Source organism: Spea bombifrons, chromosome 3 (genome assembly GCF_027358695.1).
Source record: "Spea bombifrons isolate aSpeBom1 chromosome 3, aSpeBom1.2.pri, whole genome shotgun sequence".
In the NCBI taxonomy this organism is placed as follows: Eukaryota; Metazoa; Chordata; class Amphibia; order Anura; family Pelobatidae; genus Spea; species Spea bombifrons.
In genome coordinates, this window is record NC_071089.1 from 29,445,171 (window position 1) to 29,467,537 (window position 22,367).

Genomic DNA, 22,367 nt, shown 5'->3' on the forward strand with positions numbered 1-22,367 from the left:
GTAGGTAAAAAAGCTATAAAAGCATCTGATGAAATAAGGAGCCCTTAGAAATGTAATGGGAAAGGCAAAGCTTTCGCATATTTTAAGTACTCTGATAAATTATACTAAAATACCCATTACGTGGAGGCATTAGCGACCAACATCGATCCTGCATCGGTTGTAGGGGTTAAGGCATGTTTATTAGCATGTATTAGGTCTGCTATTAAGTCGTCTCCTTCTACACGTAATTCAGCGGGAGCACAGACTCATAATACATATTGATAATAGCATAACACTTTTTTCTTCTTCTTCTTCTAAAGCCCAGGTTCCGTGCTTCCACCATCAATGTAAAAAACAAAAAGGTGACAACAAAAGGTCCACGTGGGTTAGGTCCAATCATTATGCAGATTAGACAGATCAGAACTACGGCTTCACTTGCTATTTGGATAGCAGTGTTGGTCAATGTTTTTACATAGTTCCCGAAAACTACCTATTTCTGAAGGCTTCATGCACAATTCACAGAAAACGCAGATAAAAACCATTACAATGAAAACACTATTCTATCAGTCAAAGGGTTTATCATCCACCAAACTGTATACACGTTATGAGTGAAATCCATCTACTTGGCTAGTTTAATCCCTGCTATATGTGAGAAGGTGAGACTTTTTTCCCCATGGAAATGCTAAAGGTACTTACTTCTGTTTTAGCCGGATATAGGCTGTTGACAAATTATTCCAAGCTTCGGCATTCTGGAATTTAAACAAAACAGACAAAAACTTGTAATGAGGGCCAGTGTTTTTTAAGCTGTGCTGCGATTAAAAGTAACGTAACTCAAGATACATGAAAACCTGAGATGGGATTGTTATGTGTTGATGCTAAGCAAGTAGCCTCACGTATGATATGTGTATACCTACTGGCATGTGAAAGTCTTAACGTAATGAATGTTAAAAGGGAGAACAAATAAAGGTCATAGATCTCAAGTTTTGAAAAAGATGAGCTTTTATACAAATAAAAATTGAAATTCGAAATAAAAATACACCTACACAAATAATAAGGCAGTATTAGTTAGTAACACAAATATTGAAAGGCAAATAATGTATTTCTACATTCATTTGCCTACTGCACACAAAATCGACAACTTAAAACTCAATGTAGATTGCAGTTATTTACCTTCTATTTAGGACCCAATCTAAGTATATAATGCGTGCTTCTATGATATATTTTAATAAACTTACTAAAAGACTTTTTTTTTAATGAAAAATAATGAAAATGACACATCTCTGTCTCAATGCATGGCCTTACTGTGGCTTATGTGGAGCTGCATTTGCCAATATCCTTAGACCATAGCCAACTATTTCATTCAATCCAAATCATCATTTCATGTGATGTCTCACAGAAAAACTATAAACAGTGTAAAAAATATTTAAAAAAGGGTACTTACATCAGGCTCCAGAGTTACGCAGCGTTGAAAAGCTTTAGCAGCTCCCTCATATCCATGCAATGTAATATAGGCACATCCCAAGGAGAACCAAACGCCAAGCTACGAAGCAAAGAATAAAATGTTAACCTTAAATATATACATATATATATAGATAGATAGATAGATAGATAGATAGATAGATATACATATATTTCCTTTGCTTCTCATGATGTCTTTCTTCTTCATTGGTTGCCCATCTTCTTACTAAAATGTTTCCTTATTCTCCTGACAAAATGGCAGCCATTGAAATGTGCAAACATTCATCTTTTTTACGCTAGCAAGACAGATAACACAATAAACGTTGTGTGCAGAATAATCATGGAACCATGTTACACGTCTGTAAGACTTGCACTAACTGCTATTTCAGAAATGTAACTGGTTTAAAACTCTCTGTTTTCCCCATTGATATACCTCTTTGCGTTGACCGGTTCTTCACAACTAGGTTCTAGGTATTTTTCTCTGAAGAGAAGATCTCTGAGCTCACAAAACCTAATGCAATTTCTTCGATATTGGCCTAACGAAACACCTCCAACTAGAGACTCTACCTAGAAGAAAGCTTCATCTGATCTTTTCTCTTTATTACTTTATTAATCACTGCTTATTTAATCTTTTATATGTGGGCATATGTTATAAATTCAAACCAACAAAGGGTGACTTTATACAATCCAATAAAGACTGCGCTGATTTAAAGCCACAGTATATGAGCAAGCAATTGTACTACTGATCATTCAACATGCGATCAGTCCTGAAGATGATGTACCACAATCATTGGGGTCAATGAATTAGTAGACATAAACTTGGTTAAATCACTATTAAGTATTTCTTCTTACTATATACAGTAGTCGGACCAATATTTCCTGCATAATTGTGTTCTTGAGATATGTTCCCTTATGCTAGCTATGATAATTAAATACAAATTAGTTGAAAATATTGACAGAAGATTATTGTATTATATTTCTGTAATTAAATATTGAAAGGACACTCCAGTGTACCAGTGGCCCCTGAGGGAAACCAGCCATGATAAAATGTTTTTGACTTTATTACTATGTCAAGGTGACTGGTTTGAATACTATTGGGACACAACTGCTAGGAAGAATATTTTCCCTATTTTTCCCTGATACTGTACAATTTCAGAGTTTTCTTGCAATGATTTTAAAGTTTTCTCATATAGGGCTTGGTGATCTATGAACACATGGTCCACTACATTTCCCTTGGTCTGCTTTGCCCTTGGGGCAGCACTCTTCCTTCAGTGGCCAAACTCTGGAATTCATCTGAGTCTTTATGACGCGACTGTAGCTAATGAAACATCTGAGCTAAATACAAAGTCATGTGGTTATGGTATCCCTTCATCTGCCATATGAGAACAAGGCCAAGCCTTTAGGAGTACAAACTCAGAGGTCACATCTACATATAACTCATACAGGGCATCTTGCTGAGAAGTAAAGCCTAAATGCAGGCAAGAAACACTAGACATCCTTAGAATAAGAACGCAAGAGGTCATTATCAGTATGGAAAATGCTCTTCTAAATGAGGAGCTGTTCGCATTTATGGCACTGAGTTTAACAGTGATGGAGCCAACACCCTTGGTTATGGATTAAATAGGGTCCTGCTCTTACTATTTGTCACTAAATAGAAGCTGTCCTGATGAATGTCAAATAAAGACTGAAACGTTGACCTGCAAAAGAGGAATCTGTATTCATTGGAAAAAGACCTAGAGTGCTGGTAACTATCCATAGACTGTGTATATTACTTTGCCTTGTTACCTAGCACCAGGCTACTACAGAACTGGTTTGGAGTGCAATAGCATATTATTGTTTATATATATATGTGTTTATATATATATATATATATATATAAACATATATATATATATATATATATATATATATATATAATCATTACTTTAATTGAATCTACATATTACCCCTTCTGTACCCTCATTATTATAGATATAAGGTGAGTTTTTAAATTTCTATGTATAGTGATGTATATCACCCTTGTGATAATGGTAGGAATTCATGGTTTAGGTGAAGCAACAATTCAACAATTAAAGCCCAGTAAAGAAAATGGTTAAAGAATGGAAACACTGCCTATACACTGTTTCATTGGACAACAATTCAAAGCATTTAATGTTTCAGAGTAAGCCAAATAGCCCGAAGGAACAGCACATCTAACTAAACGAATAATAAAGTAGACAAAAACAATACAATGATAAAAAAGATAAAGAGAATGTTATTACTGTAGTGGTGAGCTAAAAACCTGGCCGCTCTTAGCAGCACGAATGGCTCGTTAAAGTACATAGTTAAAGCAAAGAGTTTTCTCAAATTTGATTTAATAATATAACTATGCATTCGTTTCACATTTCAACTCAAATCTCAGACAAAAGCTGAAGTAGTTAATTAACCTCACTTCCTTAAGAACTTAACTAAGCAAACCATGGTCCGCCATAAGAGGACCATTTAGTTGCACTGGGGTTGTGCCAAGCTCAACAGAAACTCAACAGTAAGCTTGTTTGAGCAGGACCCTTTGTTTCTGTAACTCTAAATTGTGACGTGATGTTCTATTTCTTTTAGTGCGTTTGCCACCTATACATCACAGCAGAATATGATGATGCTATATCAATTCATTCTAATAAATAATAACATGTGAGTACCTAGTAGAGTTTCCAAGTCCAGCTTTTGCTGTCCAGTATCTGCCAAGTCCAGTGGCAGAGAAAAGTCCCTATTAAGTTTAATAAGGAATTCAACTGGCAAATCTTTCCAGCAAGTCGACCAAAACACCATACTGCATTTACACAATTCTGTAGTTTGAAACACATTTGAGGAACTTGTTTTCTGATGCCTGACAAAATGTTTTCACAAGATTTATCAAAACAAAACAGACACATTATATGTAATTCACATAAAATACACATAAGGAATAGACACGTGACCACTGTCAAGTGTCCATAAAACATGTTAGGGTCTTAGGGTCAAGTACTAAACTTGAAGGTGGAATGATCCAAGTGGGGATAATTCCATGGTCAGAGGTCAATGATCCCCATATTTGTTGTTCTGAGATGTGTGTCTTTTAAAGTCAACAGGAGCTCAGTGTAGGGAAGAGCCAAAGCTGATTCATGAATGGTGAATCCATGGACCTGATCTACACAAAAAGGAGCCAGATGCACTTGAGATTTGTTAGCTCAGCGGTATGGGCTTAGTTAACATAATCCAAGCTCAAGCAAAACAAAATTGAAAACCAAAACAAAGAAAAAATAAGAGAAATAAGAAAGGAGAATAATCAGAATAGGGGTGACTAATATAATGGAAAATATAATAACTCCTTTATTGTGTGATAGCATGAAATAACATAGCATGACCAAAGGCATATTTGTGCTGTATACTTTAAGCCTTAAGAAGAAACAAAAAATGATCTGAAAATGTCAGAAAACTGTCCTAAAATTATATGGGGATTACGTAAGACATGCATTATATAAACTCTAGTACTGATTGACACAGCTCCCTTCTTCAACATACCCTGCTTGAGATGGTAAGCCGTGTTATGTAAATATTTTTCTAAAAGGTTTATGGATTTCTTAAGGTTTTGTGCCTGTCAGTCAATAGAGATACCCAAATGTACAATGTGGAAAACCTACATTTTCTAAAATAGACAACTTAAAATGATGTAATACTGTAGAGATCAAGTTGGAATATGTGTTATGCAAACAGATTAGGAGATGCTTTTGTGCTGAGCTTCTTGCAGATTCTATTACACTATGAAATGTAAACTCCACTATGACATGTTCTTCACGTTTTTCCCAATGCTTACAAAATGAGTCTCTGAGGAAGACCTGTGAATCCAAGACTAATCACTATATGGGTTACATGGGAGAATATGCAAGAACCAGGGAGTCTAGAGCATAATAGAATAACTAAAGAAGAATAACCCTTAAAGTTTGGTCATATATCTAAAGATTGTAATAAAATGTTGGATGCAAAGAATGATACATTTGCTCTATTGATATTATTTTACGTTCTCACCTGCATTGGGTTGATCATAACAGATTTTTCAAAGCATTCCACACATTCCTGGAACTCCCTGTTCCGTAGATGAAGAAGACCCTTTGAGCGCATAGCGCGGGCACTTCGCTGCTTGGACAGTTGCCAAGCTCTGTCATAGTGCTGGTGGTCTCGAAGAACATCTCCAAGAAGACAATAGAGATGTGGTGTTTCTTCTTTCTCCAGCTCTCGCCTCAGAATCTCTTCAGACTAACAGAAATAATAGTAATCAGTCCTCTTTGTAAATGCACAAAAGTACCTTTTTATCCCAAATAATTTTAATGACATTAGTTATTTGTTTTTCTGAAACTTTGACTGACAAGGACCAATCAATATTATTCCCAAGTGAATCTCTGGTGCAGATTAAGCCTGCTGAGAACAACGAGCGAGTGAGAATGGGACATCTTTTTAGAAAGTATCAATGATTTCTCAGGATCTTGCCCAAGAATAAACAACCCATATAGCGACAGTACTATAACTTTCTTAAAGCTGTTGCTTTTCTCACCTTCCCATGCTGTCCTACTCGTTCATAGCAGATGACAGCATCTTCCCACATCTCTAACTTCTCATAGATCTGCAGAGCGGAACTAGTACATCCCAGGTCAAACAGTAAGCTGGCAAGTTGTCTCTACGAGAAAGTAAGAATGGGTTTAGGATGTTCATGATACGGCCCCTTGATTGAATGGGTTATGTGCCGGATTGAATGGGTTATGATTCACAGGACATTGCGCTCTGGGTGGATTGAACTGAAGAAGCAGGAGTTAGATGTCAAAATGTAAAGCAATCATGTTAAACTGTGCAGGACAGGCTGCATACAATAATGTGTACATTTTCAATTACATGTTCGCTGGTTCCAATTATATGTGTATGACAGATGATGTACAAACGAAAGAAAGCATGCAATCTTTACAATTAGAATAAGCATGGAAAAGTAATTAAATTGCGCAGGAAATTAGGAAGACAGAAATTAATTTAGTTTGTACAATGAAAAAATGACTACAATATGCATGTCGGCATCGTGGGATGTAATTGTTACAATTTGACAAGGTGAAAAGAACAGAACAGGTACAACATAAGCGAGGGGCAAACATATGCCAGTGAGAACATAAGGGCTGCAATTAAAATGCATAGAATACATTACATAGAAAAAGTGTCCAGGACCAGTTAGAATGTGCTATATAGATCATCTCTAAGATGATCAGCAGGGCATTTTTTTTTTTTTTTTTTACAAGGAAGCGATAGCTCCGGCATGTTGTGAGGTGATAACCTACCTGAATATGCCAAATTGGAGGCATCTGCGAACAGTAAAAAACTTTCAGACGTTCACTGACAGGTGGCTCCTTTCCTTCAAACTGGTCAGCAAGCGCCTAGTAAAACATTTTGGGGGAAAACATACGAAAAAGATATATTATAGGAAATAAAAAATATAAAATAGCAAGTGACAAACGATAATATCTCAAAAGCTTATGTATTATGTATGTACTAATGCATCAGTTTTTGCAGATATGAGAAGAGTGGTTTGGCTTTATAGGCATTTCAACTTAATTATTTTTGACGCTGGAAAACAAAATAAGTTGTTAGGTCAAGAGATTGCACATTTCCATTTAATTACTGTCCCACCCCATGACTTACTTTGTACCCTTTTAGCTCACCTCTAAAATTCTACTCAGTATAGCTCCAGATTGGAACTAAGAACATTTTTAAGTGTCAAATGAGCTTAATGTCTGCAGTCAACAATGAACCACAGCCAAGGATGTAGTAGCAGAAATGTAATTACTCATCAGTCATTAAACGTATGAACTAGAGTTTGCTCCCCTGTTTGGGCCACTCATATCATATTCATGGCTTGTAGGATTAAGCCATATGATACATCTGTATAATTTAAAGTACAGCCGAGGTCCAGCTACCAAGTTAAACATATAATAGCCTAGGCGATCAATTGGAAGGGCCGGCATGGGAGGTCTAAGCCAACACAGTCTACAACACAACACAATGCAAGAGTACACTATATATTTAATTGCCCAAACACCAAACAGTGAATGTGTGTGGTACACAGATGTACACAATATGACTTTTTCTTAGCATAGTATACATACCTAAAAAATGCTAACTATGCTAAATTTCTATATATCACGATGCTATATTTATGTGCTATAAAGCAAATGATAATAATGATGTAATAACAGCAAAAAAATGATTTTGGGAAATGTATAAGAAACCAGTGACACAACTCTGAACACCTGGCAAGAAGAACTTCTCTACAGTTGTGTTGGATTCCTTTCAAGTTAATATTTCAAATTCTAAATGATAAAAAGTATTTTTTTATACTAAGCAAGACAGCAATTGTATTTGGGATGCTCTCATTTTGTAGAGTTTTTTGGAAGGTCTGAAAGTGCCAATAAAAACACAGACATTCCAGAAACGAAAAAGAAAAACAAATTCAAGATGTACTCCCCGCATGTTCCTACGAGAGATTTGAAGGCAGCATAGTGACCATTTTAAGGTGTGTTAACATGGGCCTCTGGCAAGTTTTTCTTGTACTAACTGGGGTATACTTTAGTAGCTTCTTTCTTAAAAAGTCCTTATGATTTAAAGGTCAAACAAAACTATCTTTCCTCAAAAATAATACATTGGAATTCTAAAATAATCTAGCAGTGAAATTGCTATTAATTATTGTGCATTCCAATGAAGCTTAGCCGCACTTTTAAATATTAGCTAATTGGTCCTGAAAACCTTAAGATGGAAACTACATTGTTTAACCCATTGTGCATCCCTGAGAATGCCCCAGAGCAGGCTACCCCTCTTTTTGGGACAGTGGATTTGCATGAGGTGAGGTTAGCCACAACTAGCCCAAAGCACATTTTTGGGAAGGAGAGTGGCCAGGCATCAGGGAAAAGTCAGCAGGTAGTTGGCAAAATGTGGGCAGGGAATGGGCCATACACTGCTACCCTGTCCAAAGAAAGAAGAGACTAACCAGCGCTTCACACAGAGAGTTCCCAAGTTTATTTGGTATGGGTATCACAAAACTGCAGTAGGGTTGGGAAACAAGTAGCTTCCCAGTAATTGATTATCTTCAGTTCTCATCCATCTCCAAACAGCACTTGGCTTGTTGAGGATCATGAAAAGTGAAGACTTTAAAGGTTTCAAGGTTTTTTGTTAGCTCCTCCTGTGCTACAGATTCCAGTTCTGGATTTATGCAACTCTTATCCAATAGCTTCAATGAGTCTTTGCCTGGAACACTGTAAGCATGGCGGCATTAGAACGAGTACTGCAGACCAGTGACGCAAGTTTAAGAGAATAAGCAGATATAATCGATATACCTCCCAAGATTCCAGTCAGAGTTTTATTAAACTTTTTTACCTGTATAAAAGACACCTGGGAGCCAGACATCTTGCTGATTGATAGGGGATCGAATATCAATTTATAAAAATGCAAATCAATTTATAACTTATTTTAAATGCATTATTCTGGATTGTTTTGTTGTTATTCTGTCTCTCATGGTTCAAATAAACCTACCATTAAAATTATAAACTGACCATGTCTTTGTCAGTGGGCAAACGTACAAAACCAGCAGAGGATCAAATATTTTTTTTCCTTCCCTGTAATTGTTTCTTGACAACAAAACATTTTTGAGATAAATTAAATACTGCGTTTTGAATCCATATCCATCTATTGCAGAAAGAAACCGTGTGAATCCGGCACAAAGCCTTGAAACACCAGATTTTCTGTTTTCCCTTCCCGTTTCACTTTGCTGCGAGTGATACGTTAATGTAAAAATCCAAATGTTTTTTGGAAAAACCTTCTCTGCCCTTCTTCCAATAACTCTTCTGGCAAGCGGAGGAAAATACTTATGACATCAGCTCTTTATCAAACTGAAAGCCCCTGAAATCAAGACAGTCAGGACAAATTGAGCTTTAAGCAGACTGCTAAAAAACACAAAGTGGTCAGCGCAGCTCTCCAATCGTCTGGATTTACTTCACAGAAATCTGCCGTTGATGAAAAGTCGGCTGCCTGCCTTTTGCCACATTCTTCCCCATTCTCCCTTCCAGCAAATCCCTGAGTAATACCATATGGCTGTAATATACCACATAAAGCCAATTAAAAAGTCATCATGGAGTCAACACTGAAAGGTAATGTATTATCAAACTTTAATTGTCTTTCGAGACCAGGAAAAATGTGCACTTGTTAGAGTAATGAGAGCAGAACAGTGCATTTACTTGAACTGGCCATATTATGCATATTTCCTCCGCTATAAACTAGCTCTGTGCTGTTTATTATGTGCTAAAACTACCTCCGCACAGCTCAGATATTATCCTAATAGCCGCTGGTCCTACACTTAAGGTAATAAAACATAAAATGAAAAGCCTCAGGCAATTTGCAAACTGATTTTTTGCAGCTTAAGATGCAGTCGGCTGGAGAAGCATGAAGGATTTTATGGATTCTGTACATTGTTAGACCGCAGCCAGAAATGTGTAAAGAACCAGCTCATTTTGAGACATTTGGGTACTGATCAGAGACTTCCTACTCAATGCTGATTCAGAGTTCCCCTGGCCGGTGTCCTGCAGAGTAACACGAAGCCATCTGTACATCAACCTTTTTATTTTAATTTCTAGGTTTTAATTGTTTTTAAAGCTATAAATTAAGGTCACAGAGTAGTAAAGGGAATATTAGATAGCGCAGAAGATATAGTCATATATAGTTAGAAATGAATGCTTGACATACATTTCACTATCTGGTTGGCAACTTTGTCAAGAGATGGACGGTCTTCCTGGACCTGACTCCACTGTGGTATTTCCAGAGCATGCAATGAGTGAATATACTCCGAAAAACAAAAAAGTGACATTATGGCCCCAAAAGATGGCTGGTATTATAAAAAAAAAAAATCCATCACCTGTCAGCCATGGACTGGGACAGTGAGGAAAAAACAAAAAGGTGCAAGTAAGGGTCCTGGTGCATTTCGGTGGACAGCCCAATCAAAGTTATAGTGTGCGAGTATACCTCTCATCCAAGTACCAAAGTGATGAGCGCCCAGGTGACCTAACCTGGGGGCTCCAAAAATGACAACTGTGTCATCTTAGTATCCTGAGTTTTACGGTGTAAGGATCCCACTTCCCCCACCAACAGGTACTCTAAGCCAAAAGACAGAGAAGCAATACATTGGCTTTAAACTACTATGTTACTCGGTAAGACTTACCGATTACTCCTTTTAACTATTTCCAGTGCTCCTGAGGAAGCCGAACCGGCGAAACGCGTCGAGAACGATTTAACTGGACTAACTGGACTCTCTCTGGCAGAACTACTGCGGACCTTGGGTGTAACAAGCGTTTAAGCACTTCTCTTTATGTCATGCCTACATAATCTATGAGTGCAATTTGACTTTTTTCCATCCGGCACACCTAAAGATAGTGCACTATTGTAGTTTGCTTTTTCATAGATTTTAAAGAAGATTATTAAAAGGATTTTACACCATAAGCTGATGGGTCTGATGCATCTATATTGTTTGTGAGTGCATAATACACCACACCATATGTTTAGACATATTGCACTATTATCATATTGTTTTTTTCCCTGTATGTACTTGCGCCCCAACGATTTACATATTGATCTACCTACACTTTGAGGAAGAGTGTTTATGGGCTGCGGCAGTCATCTGGGAAGTATTATTACGTTCTTGACTATATTTTCACATTCACTAAGGAGCACGAGAATTTGGTTGTTATAGTTTTTCACAGGTCAAATAGAGCATGGGCCCTTAACGCTGACAATACATTGATGCTTAATCATAATTGATGTCTTGTTTTACATGGCTAATTATTTATTTATTAATTAAACACTAGCAAAAAGACTCCAAACAACCAGTGTGGGAATTAAAACTAATAGATTGATATAACTGAAAGAATGCATCTGATGTCGTATATAATCTAACGTATCCTGAACTAAAAACTCAATATAGAATAAATATATTTATATATATATATATATATATATATATACACACATATATTTATGTTTTATATGTATTTATTTTTACATAGATGTGTGTTAGTGAGCAATGGGTTAATAAACCAGCTTTCATATATTGCTTACTGTCTGAAAGCTCTGGCAACAATAAATCTTGTTAGCTTCTTCTAAATTTGCAGGGGGGGAACACAGCTACGCTATCCGGTAATTATATTTATGACTGTATTTTCAGACACTATGAGAGTATTAATCTCTTTCTAAGCGCCAATTTCTTACAAGATAATGGGATACAGTTCAACAGGCCAAAGACTGCCCACAGCTTTTCATTTGAGTTCTGAAATGTAGATCAAAGGAGGTGGGGGGGGAGCCAAGGAGGACAAGAGAATTTTTATGGCCCAGAAAATTCAGTATTAAGTAAATGGAGTTAAGCTCAATAGAATTTTACTATGGATTATTTAATCATCCAAGAATAGAGCAGACAATCTAAAATATGATTCAGAATGTTTAACAACTCCCAAAGGCACTGGGGAAGGGTTTATTTCATTTTATCCAAACTCGAATCCATCAAAAACTATGTTTCGAGACTTCTAGACTAACAATTGTAAGGAAATGTATAGGCAATGTCCCATATGATTACAGCAAGTTAGAATGGGAATCACTTACATTGGGAGTTAACTCATTAGGTTCTTGAGGATTTTTTTTAATCTTCGCCACTCCGACTCCTTTATTAATGTTTATAATAAATATATATATATATATATATATATATACACACACACATACACATGCACACACATGTATAAACATACATACATACAGTGTGTGTATATAGATATATATTCCATAGGAATATAATTGCATCCTTAGAACCACTGAGCCAGTGTAAGCAATAAAACTGGCCAGGTGTATGAAATCAATGGGGTGCTCAAAGGTCTTCCATCATTTGGACCTGATTCCCACTTTCCCATCCTACCTTAAACATGGCATGCTTCAGTAGGAACCTGCATAAAAGGCAAAAATGATGAGCTACAAGTAGAGCATAGCACATTAGTGAAACTGTTGATGCCGAAAGAACGCGCAGGATAAATGGTGCTTATCTGTCACCAGACTCTATGTTTCTACTACGATACACCATAAGCGTCTTAGACCATCCATTTTACGCTGGGAGGTATGCACTGTCTTCACTTGGAACTAAAAATTATGAAGGGAAGAGATTGGAACGCTACTAATCAAGTCATACTGATTAAGGGGACAGCAATGTTAATGTATTCATTTCTGATTGCTCTTACACTTCCCTCGCAATTCTACTTGACTCCTTCTCTTTTTGCATGATAGCCTCTTCAGCTGCTTAACAAGGTATTTATAATTCTACATTTATATCTAGGAAAGGTGCTTTAATTGGTTGATCAATGATTAACTAACGCCCATCTCTTTTTTTTGCCAGCCATCTAAGCATTATGTACAAAGTGACAGAGAGTTTGATTGAGAAGAAAGGGAGGCTCGGGGTAAAACAGAACAGTTACAAAAGCTTAATGGAAAAGGGCATGCTTCTCAGTATTTTACTGTTTACCAAAAGTAAACACTACTTGCTTATAGTATTATTATTATTTACTCATCTATATGGTACCATCTTATTCTGTACAATGGGTAAATAGGACATAAGTTGTGTATCACGTAACAATTTAGTGAGGTGAGGTAAGCCCTGCTCAAAGGATCTTATAATCTGGAACAAAGAGTGACGGACATATCATACTACTTGCTCAATCACAAGAATGGATGTTCCATACTATGTGGAATTGTTCATTGTTGTTTGAGCCTTGTTTTTGGAGCTGCACGTTGTATATTTTACCTTTTTTGGGGGGGAAAAGACTTACAGCACCATCAGGGCCCGATACATGGCCGTCCAATGCAAGAGGTGTAGAGCCCTGTGCCAGGTTCACTCTGGCCTCAGACCTTGCCTATTCTGACACTAACACTGTTGATTTTGTTCATGAGAAGATTAATACTGCATCCATCAGCAACACTGACACTGCAAACAGATAAGCCGTAAAGCGTTTCCAAGAAGAAACATTCTCACCAATTGCCTTATCAAATTCACGTCATGCAAAAAAATCGGTGTTTTTTTTTTGCGGGAAATATGCTTTTAAATGGATTCCATAAATTAAGGAGGAAAGTTATGCAGCTGAAACAACACAGATATCATTTATGACAGCAGGTCAAGTTAGATGACCACGGGTAACCATTACCAATCTAATTTAAACTAGGATTGACTAGAGTCTAATAATTCTGATGGGAAAAAAAGTAATGTAAATTCAATGTAAAACACAAGAGGGAAAAATAGATTAAAGAATTGTTAAATATTTAATTTTAAAAAAATTTAAAAAAAAGTTTTTAAAAAACTGTGCACTATCACAGCCTCGCCACTACCGCTACTATCACATAGTAATCTCAGGAGCTGTCACACTAAGCACAGCATCAACCAATTTCCATGGTGATAAGGCCTGTATATGTATAGAGATTATGGAGCAAGTGCAAATCACATACTAACTGAACCTTTATAAACTTCCAACGGTGTAAATTTTACAACTGCTCTACGTGAACGCAGTTAACATCACATATAAATTTCCATATTCCTAGATATGACTGGGATACAGATTTGTTATGTACTGTATCAATCAGCATTGTAATGCCTTACAGTTAACTCTGAACGGTTTCAATACGTCAGTAACTTGTATCCCAGTGGCACACTTAATACAGCATCATAAAAAAAAAAAAAACTTTTAGGAATGTTGGACAATGTCCAGACTCAAAGGGTTAAATGAGCACTTTTTTATCTATAAAACCCAGAAGAATGCCAATTATTTTAATTGTAGCTCTGCCTTATCTTTTCTTTATAAATATCATAAATATTCTTCTCTCTCTCTCTCTCTTCAGTAAAATGCATTGTTATATTAATGACTTATGGAGGGATGCAGTACAGAAATAAATGGGAATTTCCTAACTCTTGACCCTGGGATTAAAAAGGAAAAAAGTTATTGTCAAAGTTTTACAGTGAACGAACTTTCAGACAGACAAAACAGAGCTATATATTATGCAGGAGTAAATGAGGGAAACAAAGGTGAAAATAAAAGAGGAGAAAAGCATAAGGAAAGGAAAACAATGATATACTATGAAAGGTCAAAAGTTGCTTACTGATTCTTAGCTTGCTCCACTATTGTAATAAAAAAAATACATTGACAATGGTAACTTAAAGGCTGCCATTGTTGCCTATCAAAGATGCCTATTGGTTAGCTATCCGATGGAGCAATGGATGTGTTTAATAGAAAGCATCTCCGGCAAAACCCAGCTATAAGCATTGAAGTGCATCAGGAAAGCCAATAATATTGATTGCCCCCCGACTCACTGGCATACAATCCCACCCTCCACTCCAACACCAAAAAAACAAAAGTACTTGCCAAACTAACTCTACAGATTAGGAGGAGACTGTCAGAGTCAGCTTCTTCTGACCATAATGTGACTCCACATAGGACATCCTCACACCAAACACACAGGGGAGAAGCAAAATACTATGCCAATCTCATAGACAATGAATGGTGCGGGTCTGGCGAGTGACCTGAAACGGAGTGCGAGTGGTGCCCCCTCCTAGTCATCACCCCCAGACTCCCTTTGTCCCCTCCTTCACTGTGTCACACCTCTCTTGTCCTCCCTCATGCAGTTCAGGTATAGATCAAATAAACACCACATGGAAACACAGCTTTGCAGGTATAGATCAACTGAATAAGACATACAAACCCTGTATTTGCAGGTATTAATAAATGGAACATAAAACATAGCATTGCAGGTATAGATCAGCTGAAAAATAACAAGCAAACTCAGCATTGAATGTATAGTTCTAATAAATAATGTATGGAAACCCTAAATTGCAGACATAGATCACAGGTCACACACCCCAGGCCAGCCCTCGCACCCAGAAAGCAACCACAGCACCTGTCCCGCCTCCCTGTGCCATCTTTGCCCCAACTAGCTTGCGTATGCCATCTTTGCCTCTCCACTTACACATCCATGCTATCACACACATACTCATTCACTCATGCACGTGTGTAGGAAAAATGTATAAGGGAGTCATTAATGGATATGGATCACATTGTCAAATGTCCACTAATTACATAGGCCTAAAACATTTAGTCAAAAAATATCCAGGTCCAGAGTAAAGGTACACTGATGTCAGCCACAGTTGTCTATATGTCTCTATATGTTAATTACAACTGTTTTGATGTGGGACTGCCACAGATTCTAAGACTACCATAGGTTCTGTCTGCCCAACAGACAGGCTGCTGCCAACCCACCCACTCTAAGCATTGGGTCGATTTATTTCAGTAAATTGTTCCATAATTTGATATAGTTCTAAAATATGACATCTGAAGCAAAACATGTTCACCAAGGATGTTCCTTTATTATGGGTAAATTTTTTTCTTAATTCCATCAAGTACAGTGTATACCATTTGACCCTTTGCTTTTAACGAGCTGGAATTATGCAAATAAAGTATATTTAATTGATTTAATTGTAAAAAATCTGATCAGCATTGGAATGGTTGAATACTTTTTGTATCCTCTGTTATTATATCTATATACACATTCCAATTAAAGTCCATCCCCTATACTATAATGTAACACTAAGTACACCTGTTGGCACTAACTCATGAAGGGTAAGGTTAAATCTAAACACACAAAACAACTATGTCAGGAAAAAAGGTCCTCAATTGCATCCGATATACTGACCTACGACATAAATTCCTTAGTGAATACCGATGGGGATCATGGTTTAAGTCAAGTCACATCTTGACTAAATTTTCTCTTTCTTCTACTCATCATGATCAGCCTGGGTCCAGTTACCCTATAACTAGGCTTCTGTTCTACATTATACCAAATGCAAGGAGCCACATGACAGATGCAAGCCCATTAAGATGATGTATTGCCATAAATTACACTGCTTCACCTGGATGTGGTTTCAAGAAATTGATAATTCATATTCTTCATAGAAAAAAAGTCATATGAAAGATGAGAATTTATCGGAAAGCACACTGAGGTGAAGTGCAGGGCAGTAGGGAAATCAGCGGTATGATCCTGTAAATGCCATATTAGGTAAAAAAAATAAATAAACATAAATAAAAACCAAACTAATGTATCCAGGAATTATTAGACCAACATGGCCCATAGTGACATGAGTGAATAGAAATAGCGAATTCAGAGAAATGAAACCACATCACCACTACCAGCTCCTGTTTTATTGAATAACCCCAAAAATGTAACATGAAACAAGAAAAAAATATTTAATGGCGCACTACACTGCTTAATAACACATTAAAGGTAATACTAAATTGTATGTAGTCAAACCCTGCTCCACTGGAGAAAGAGGAAAGTGACCAAAATCTGGTCTTCACCTGGAAAACCAGGAGAATTCCCAGGTAAGATTTAGCATACATATTAAACATATAAAAGGGCCACATACAGCAAGATGGAACAGGGTCAATTCTGGAGCAAACAGCAGGAGAATTCCATTGGTATTCATGGTAACCGTATCAAATGTAGCAGCAGATTGTTCTAGTTTTGCTTTGTAATCAGGGTGGAATGGGTTGGATAAAACATATAGAACTCGTGAACACCATGATAAAGAAATGCATTAATCCCAAGGCACGTTTTGTTCCCAGAGAACCAATTATGGGTGTTATCACAAGATTATAATCAAAACATGCCAATGATTTCTTACTGTAAATTAATTGGTCAGGCTCCAGCATGTTAAATACTTTTATTGTACTATGGGAAGAGGAAACAGGAGGAAGGCTTTCGTAATGTCTGAAATCTAGATCAAGAATTTCCCATATAAGCAGCGAAAAAATATCCTGTGGAAGGCATTAGCAACCAACAGTACTCTACAGTATTTTTTGCTGTTTAAATCCTCCAAGTGTTCTTTGTAGTTAATATTATTTATTAAAAAAGAAAAATGAAGATGGATTCATGGAGAAAGAGAAGCATCTTTGCGTCTCTCTTTCTCCGCAAATCTTGCTGCATTATCCTGGCTCCTTGAAGTACTTCTGTAAAAGGGGACAGCTCCGGAGACAGCCTTCCCACGTTCCTCCAATTGGCGAGAGGGTGTGCCCGGGGGCTCAGTCCTTTTGCAGAAGTGCTCTGGATAGCCTGGTTCATGGAGAGGTGGATGAAACAAGAAGACATAGGGACAAGCAGACAAAAAAAATAAGACACAAGAACCAGAAGAGACAAGAGAAGGAACAAGAAGAGACAAGAGAAGAAACAGAGCTGAGGGAAAGGAGGAAGGGAAGCAGTTAGGGGACAAGGTAGGGAGACATTGAGAGAGAGTGTGAGATTGAGTAAGACCGAGCCAGAGTGAAAAAGCAACTAAATGCAAACACAAATAATGATGTTGGAAGATATCGGAGTTATGCATTATCACTGTCAATATTTTGCTCAGTATATAGTGTTATTCTATACCAACTTCTCTGCCTGGATCACTCTGTAATGATAGGGCCATGCTGTACCATTGTATGTGTCTGGTGTACTATGTCCTGATAGGAGTCACCCTGTATATTTTATCTCAATGAAAAAAGAGCGGCCCACGCACACATTAATATCTGATGAAGTGGTCTGCTGCAGAAAATACTTGGACACCTCTGATCTAGAACCTATAACACTGTTACTGTTACTAAAAACAACGAGATTAACAAGGTTTGGCAGTTAGGTGTAACTTGATAGATATTTTTGTAAGTAAAAATCTAGTAATAAAAATTGGCAAAGTTAGTATTCTTCATAGGAATAAATTCCTGGCAATCTACAAATCTGTGGATATAGACTACCAAATATGCAGAGGAAATCACATTGAGGTCATCTGTAAAATTGTAGGTTTTGGGTCTATTGGAATTCCACTGACTTGCTAACCTGAATTAAAACCTGCCAAATCTGAGGGATCTATGAGTATTCAGCTGATATTTCAGAACCTGTCATTTTTAATATTGAATACTGAATGTAACGATAGAAAGCAGAATAGCATTTTGGCATCAAAACGCTTTCCCAGACTTTGAAAATGTGCCCACAACACTACAGTATAAAGCTTGGAAAAGAGAACACAAATATACCGAGATGGAATTAAAGTTTCAGATCAATAAAATATTTCAAAAGGAAATACAAAGCTCCTACTTTGCTATAATTTGATAACCACATGACCCCAGTGTACAATAAAAGTATATTTTAAATAACAAGCAAGCACGGGTTTCTGGTTTACTTTCATGTAATGGACTCTGTAGGACATACAGGCCCCATATGTACGCCGAAATAGCCCATGCCGATTTCTAGAAATAAATAGGAAGCAGTCGTCAACAAATTACCAGACGTATAGGAAACCAAACGATCCAAGGGGAAAGAGTTCAAAGCAGATTAAAATAAGGGGGCTCTGGTTATTTTCATTTCAAGGGGAAGTATCACTAAAATATTTTGTTGAGCGTTTCCTTATGAATATACATTTCTCGTTCTCAACTCCTGGGAAGCGTCTCTTGCAATTATTGTTACAATTGTCGGCTACTGCTGTTTATATAAATCACTGACTTTAGACTTCCACAAATAACTGCAAAGAGCATCACAACAAAATGTAAACACTTTGACGCACGCTGAACCCTACAGACCTCTAAGACACATTTTTGGGGATTATCATGACTTGTAGAGGAGGCACTGGCAGATATAACGTTCTTGGGTAATGGCCACTTCCTATCTTTCCAGTTGGATCATGAGAGGAGCCAATGCTCTATGCTGTCCTTTTCCCGGAAACATAGCATAAAATTAAGGTATTAAGGAATGGCGAGAGCATTCACTTGGACGACAGCGAGAAGCACCAGATCAAATGTATAGGAAACAATTCAATGGATGATAGGATACAAGAGTACCAAATGTTAATGAACCGCAAATCATATTCAAAAATATTATGACGTCCGAGGGTTAAAGCCACGGTTATGAATGATATTAACAATGAGGGGGGAAACATGATTAGCAAGGTTGTAGTGATCAAAGGCTCCAGCCAGCATGGGCGGTTTATAATCAGTATAACAATGTTAGCATTAATACCATTTTTGTTAATTCCATTTGAAAATGAATGTTCAATATCAAAAAGCTCTAGAGACTTCAAAGTATTAGATGACGTACTGCAGGATTAAACAGGCTGTTTCTATAGGCTTTAGCTAATGAAAAGCCTATAAACAGCTCTGTAGAGCAGAAACAATTGCCAGAAATTAACTGGCAAATGCCAGCGCCTGATTACATACAATATAAAGTTACATACTTAAGTGGTTTATTAAAAAGGCATGTGCAGTTATTTCCTCTTCCAGAATGGTGAGTTTTCTTCTGTGCGCAGCTGGGTGATCAGTTCTGTTTGCCACTGACTGCTTATTACAATTACACGTGTGCAGTAACACACAGTCATTAACACAATCTGTGAATTATAATGTATACAGCAAATTGGTTAAAACAATGGTGCAGAAGTTCTCCTATTGTAGTCCAGATACACAGCACACATAAGAACGTCATCAACTAAAACAAATTATATATATATATATATATATATATATATATATATATATATATATATATATACACACCGTATTGGCTCGATTTAAGTCTTTAAAGTGGGGGTTTATATAATCGGGGTTTAGCGCAGGGATGCACAAGTCGTATCGCCTGACATCCGGGACATGCAGTTCTGGGCACCGGGCAGGGTTTTTTTGTTTTTTTTTTTATTTTATTTATCATTTAGCCCTGGATCCTCCTCTCTGACAGCCGGTGGGCGCCTGCGTGGTGCAGACAACCCCGCTGCTGCCTGCACTTCCGCCGGGGCTTCTATGACGGACCTTCAGGTGCTCAGTCAAAGAGGCTCCGGCGGCACTACCACCCAGCAGCAGGGGAGTATTGGTATGAACGTAGTTCATCGGAAAATAGACCACACCTTTAAGTGTTGATGCAATGGGCAATGGCCAGTGGTATGTGATGTATTAGCGTATACAATGTGCTTATTGTATTTTTGGCCCACTAGGTTACTAGCCCATTTGTGCCTCTGTGATCTGAATGCTGTGAAGCTGCCTCCTGACTTCATCAGAACTTGGCTCAAACCCTAAACATAACACCAAAAATAATGCCAAGTAGTAGCCAAATGGCATACAAGCAAATCGATACCCGAGTACTCATAAGGCTTGTGGTTCATTAAGCAACATAAACATTTTGTTACGATGGTGATCGAACCAATATTGCTGTTTAGGCATAGTTTCCTCAGGAGCTTTTCCTGTCCGACATCAAGTCCAACCTGAGACGCAAAATAAAATCCTATCACTGCTCGGATCACAGCAGAAAATCAGCTTTACAGCAGATAGTTTTCAAGGTAAGGACAACTTTTCAAATGCTGATAAGCTTTAGTATTGTTATTAATGTCCTGGCAGGATACAAGAACACTAGTGTTCTATGTTACACAAACCAGATCAATAGAAAAGATCCTTTGACACGAATGCATGAACCACATACACTCACGCATAGAAAGGTGCTAGATATGAATATATTAAAGGGCCAGTCAACACTCAGTTTAAACGCCATGCTCTTAATCATAATAGCCAACAATGTTTCTTTTCAAAACATGGCGGTCAAAAACCACTAAAACAAAACTCAGAAAACGTCCTCTGTTGTATGATGGTTGGACCACAAAGTAGAGCTAACATATTTTATTAATAAAACGGAAGCAGCCTTTATATTGTCTATGCCAACAATCTATTTTCTCCATTTATTTAGACAGCTACAAATAATTACATTATTCAAATGCATTGCTGCTGCCAACGACAATTTCACGAAATGTCAAAATATACAATTTTCAAATATTTTACCAGGAAGTACATTAGACGCTCAATATGTAAAAATGGTAGACATGACGGACGAGCACCAGACGGCAGTTTCTAAATGAGTAAAGAATTTATGGAACGCGCCTTTTTAAAACACACTGTACTATTTCAAGGGCCGATATGCTGATGAACACTGGTAGCGGGAAATAAATTTACCATTAGTAACCAAGGCGCGACTATAGAAGCCCAAGGGAACAGGAGGGGGTACATTTTTGCCAATCCTATCATATATAAAGTATTCTTTCAACCTCTAAGAGGAACAGATTATACCATGGAGAGGTTTGCTTACTAGTTCTCCAAGAGCAGCCCCGTAAAATGAGCCATCTTAGAATTGTGCTCAATTTGATGACCTATAACCTCATTATAAGGTTCTCTTTGTACATTTTGTTGTTGTTACAATTTCTTTTAGGCTCAAAGTCAGCAACCGCTCATTATGATCTCTATTTTGAACCTAAGCAGGAAGCCCTTAGCCGTGTGCATGCAGACTTCAAACGACTTCAACAAAATGTTTGCAAACAACAATATGTGCGTGACATCGATGTAGTGAGTAAGCCTTTAAACTAGGCGGAAATGAAAATAGTACTAAAAGAGGAAAAGGAGCTAAGACTTCACATACCAAGAACCAGGTTCTCCAGTTAACAAGGCCATCCGGTCACCCCGTTATACAGCAGTACATCAAAGTTGGGGTTCGAAACAGTTATTTGTATTAAAGGTCCAAGATTGTGTGTTTTAAAATGTATTAAGAAATAGCCATAGTAATAGTGATTTTATAATAAGTGTTAGATAATATTGGTGATGTATTACAATGACGAAATTGTAGAATTAACTGATTTTTCTTTTCACTAGCATCAAATCTGGAAAAAAGGCAGAAGCAGAAGTGGATTCTACAAGGTAAGGTCTCCTAAAAGCAACTTTTCTTTATTTATTATGCAAGGGTACGATCTGGGTACATGAAACACAAAGCAGATGGAG

The 22,367-nt window shown here is 37.3% G+C and overlaps 1 protein-coding gene across 1 annotated transcript in view; it reads right to left on the reverse strand.

Annotated features, from left to right (window-relative positions):
- Positions 1-22,367, reverse strand: part of TTC27 (tetratricopeptide repeat domain 27) — a 144,550-nt gene that overhangs the window by 14,192 nt on the left and 107,991 nt on the right. Inside the window, exons 11-15 of the mRNA XM_053459109.1 lie at positions 6,768-6,863; positions 6,002-6,124; positions 5,479-5,706; positions 1,421-1,519; positions 676-728 (exon numbers count right to left, since the gene is read on the reverse strand). Coding sequence (XP_053315084.1) covers positions 676-728; positions 1,421-1,519; positions 5,479-5,706; positions 6,002-6,124; positions 6,768-6,863 — 599 coding nt within the window. The remainder of the gene's footprint in view (positions 1-675; positions 729-1,420; positions 1,520-5,478; positions 5,707-6,001; positions 6,125-6,767; positions 6,864-22,367) is intronic.